The sequence below is a fragment of the Ciona intestinalis genome, chromosome 12, assembly GCF_000224145.3.
Source record: "Ciona intestinalis chromosome 12, KH, whole genome shotgun sequence".
Lineage (NCBI taxonomy): Eukaryota > Metazoa > Chordata > Ascidiacea > Phlebobranchia > Cionidae > Ciona > Ciona intestinalis.
This window is the reverse complement of record NC_020177.2, coordinates 3,994,357-3,996,228: the sequence shown is the minus strand read 5'-3', so window position 1 is coordinate 3,996,228 and position 1,872 is coordinate 3,994,357. Positions and strand designations below refer to the sequence as shown.

Below are 1,872 nucleotides of genomic sequence, written 5' to 3'. Positions count from 1 at the left end.
ATACAAACACAGAGAAAAAACAACTTAAATTGTATCCAGTAGATAAATAAATGAAAGCAAACCTGCAGTAGCATCCCAGAAAGCGAACAGAACCATGTGCATGACCTGATACAACCAACTCGGGTATTCCTTCGTATTCGTCCAAGTTGCATTCACCTCCTCCCAATGGCCATTCCTGGTAATGTAGCGGTTAATTAGGAAATTTAGGGTAATGGGTCAAATCTAGCCTAAATCCAAGGCTCTTCCAAGGACCTCACCCTTAAAGAATAAAAAAATTTGTTTAATAAAATCTGTATGCTAAATTAAAGTAAATTTATAAGGGATCCAGGCACTACAGTGGTTGTGGCATACGTCTGTAGCCAAAACAATACAGGTTCAAGGCTCGGCACTGCTATCCAAAGAGTTGGGAACAGTTTTGATTAATGGGAATATAAATATTGCATACTTTTAATTGTATTTTCGTTAGAGCCAAACAGATAAATTATCACACTCACTTTTTTAAAGATATCCTTGCATTGTGGTTTAGTTGCAGCAATCTCACATAATGTTGGAAGTAATGTTGAGTTTGTGTCAAGGTAAAACTCCAGGCATGTGACAGGGGAGTCGTGAAGGTCTAATGCGTGAGGTGGCTCCACACATGGGTATCCGGGGGTCTTCAGATCAAGCACTACAAGTTCTTTGTTTAGGAGGATCACCAAGTCTGTTGGATCTTGGTTGTCTAGGGAGAATGGTGGGTAAGATTAGTATAATGCTCATTTTGATTGTTTTTTTAGCTTTGTATGACACTCACCACATTTCCAGGGTGTGTGTGAAACAGCAACAAAATCAACGACAGGAGATCCCATCTCAAGTACAGTGATTGACTTGCCCTGCATGACTGTAATGGTGGGTTGGGTGTCTCCTTCCTCTGCAAGGCCACCAGAAAATATCACCAACGATTCACTGTAGGGGTAATGAGTGTTATAATCTAACTCACATAGAGGCCAAACCTGGGGTGGCAGGCATACCTTTCAATTTTTTACACTGCTTCAATAAGTGAACAATACAATTTAGAAAATAAGATTTATTTCATAGAAGTGCGTGTCTAACTATTTCTGCTTCATTGTAAAACTATAAATGCCCAACATACACCATGTGTAGCAACCTTTAGTCATTATTTATATAAAAAAAATGGACACTAAAAAAATAAAACTGCACTTCTACACGCTGTAAACTAGCTAAAGATGATAAAATAAAGTAATGTTACAATGTTACTTACGCGTCGGTGCAGGACAACCAATCTACTTTTTCAATTGCATGGTAACTGATGCTACCAGAAGATTCCTTGCCTAAGATTAAACATTTGAATTTACTGAAAGTAACTTGCTTTATTCTCGCGTGGCTGAAAAAGATAGTCGTTATAACACGGGTGTTCTGTTTCATACACCTCATGTCAACATATGAGTTACTACGCATGTAACTTTGTGGGTTATGGTATTTTTCTGTATGGCTTACAATTTAGACAACCCATTAGTGACCACTGGGTTTGAGCAATTCAAGCCAACTAGTAACCACTTACTACAATAAGAAAAACATTATATATGTTCATAGCACAGAAGTAACATTAAGAGTGTATGGCCATGTCACCCCCCAAGCTGTTAGATATCTATACAAACAAGCAAAAATATATATTGCACTTACCACATTAATAAATAAGGTTTCCTATAATTGGTGACTATAAGTGTAACTGCATTTTTGCAATGTCATCTCAGATTTTATTAAAAAATTTAATAAAGTGCTCCTGATGTCAGGTTTCTAGGCATGGTTCTATATTTAAGTTCTGATACAATACTGTTTTTGTGAACGCATTAAAATTTAATGAATGGTCCCTTG

The 1,872-nt window shown here is 37.0% G+C and overlaps 1 protein-coding gene across 1 annotated transcript in view; it reads right to left on the bottom strand.

Moving 5' to 3' along the window:
- LOC100177182 (syntaxin-binding protein 5-like) overlaps positions 1 to 1,872 on the bottom strand; it is a 17,242-nt gene that overhangs the window by 7,956 nt on the left and 7,414 nt on the right. The window contains 5 exon segments of the mRNA XM_002127773.3: positions 63 to 81; positions 83 to 175; positions 495 to 718; positions 791 to 942; positions 1,259 to 1,328. Of these exon segments, the coding sequence (XP_002127809.3) occupies positions 63 to 81; positions 83 to 175; positions 495 to 718; positions 791 to 942; positions 1,259 to 1,328 (558 nt within the window).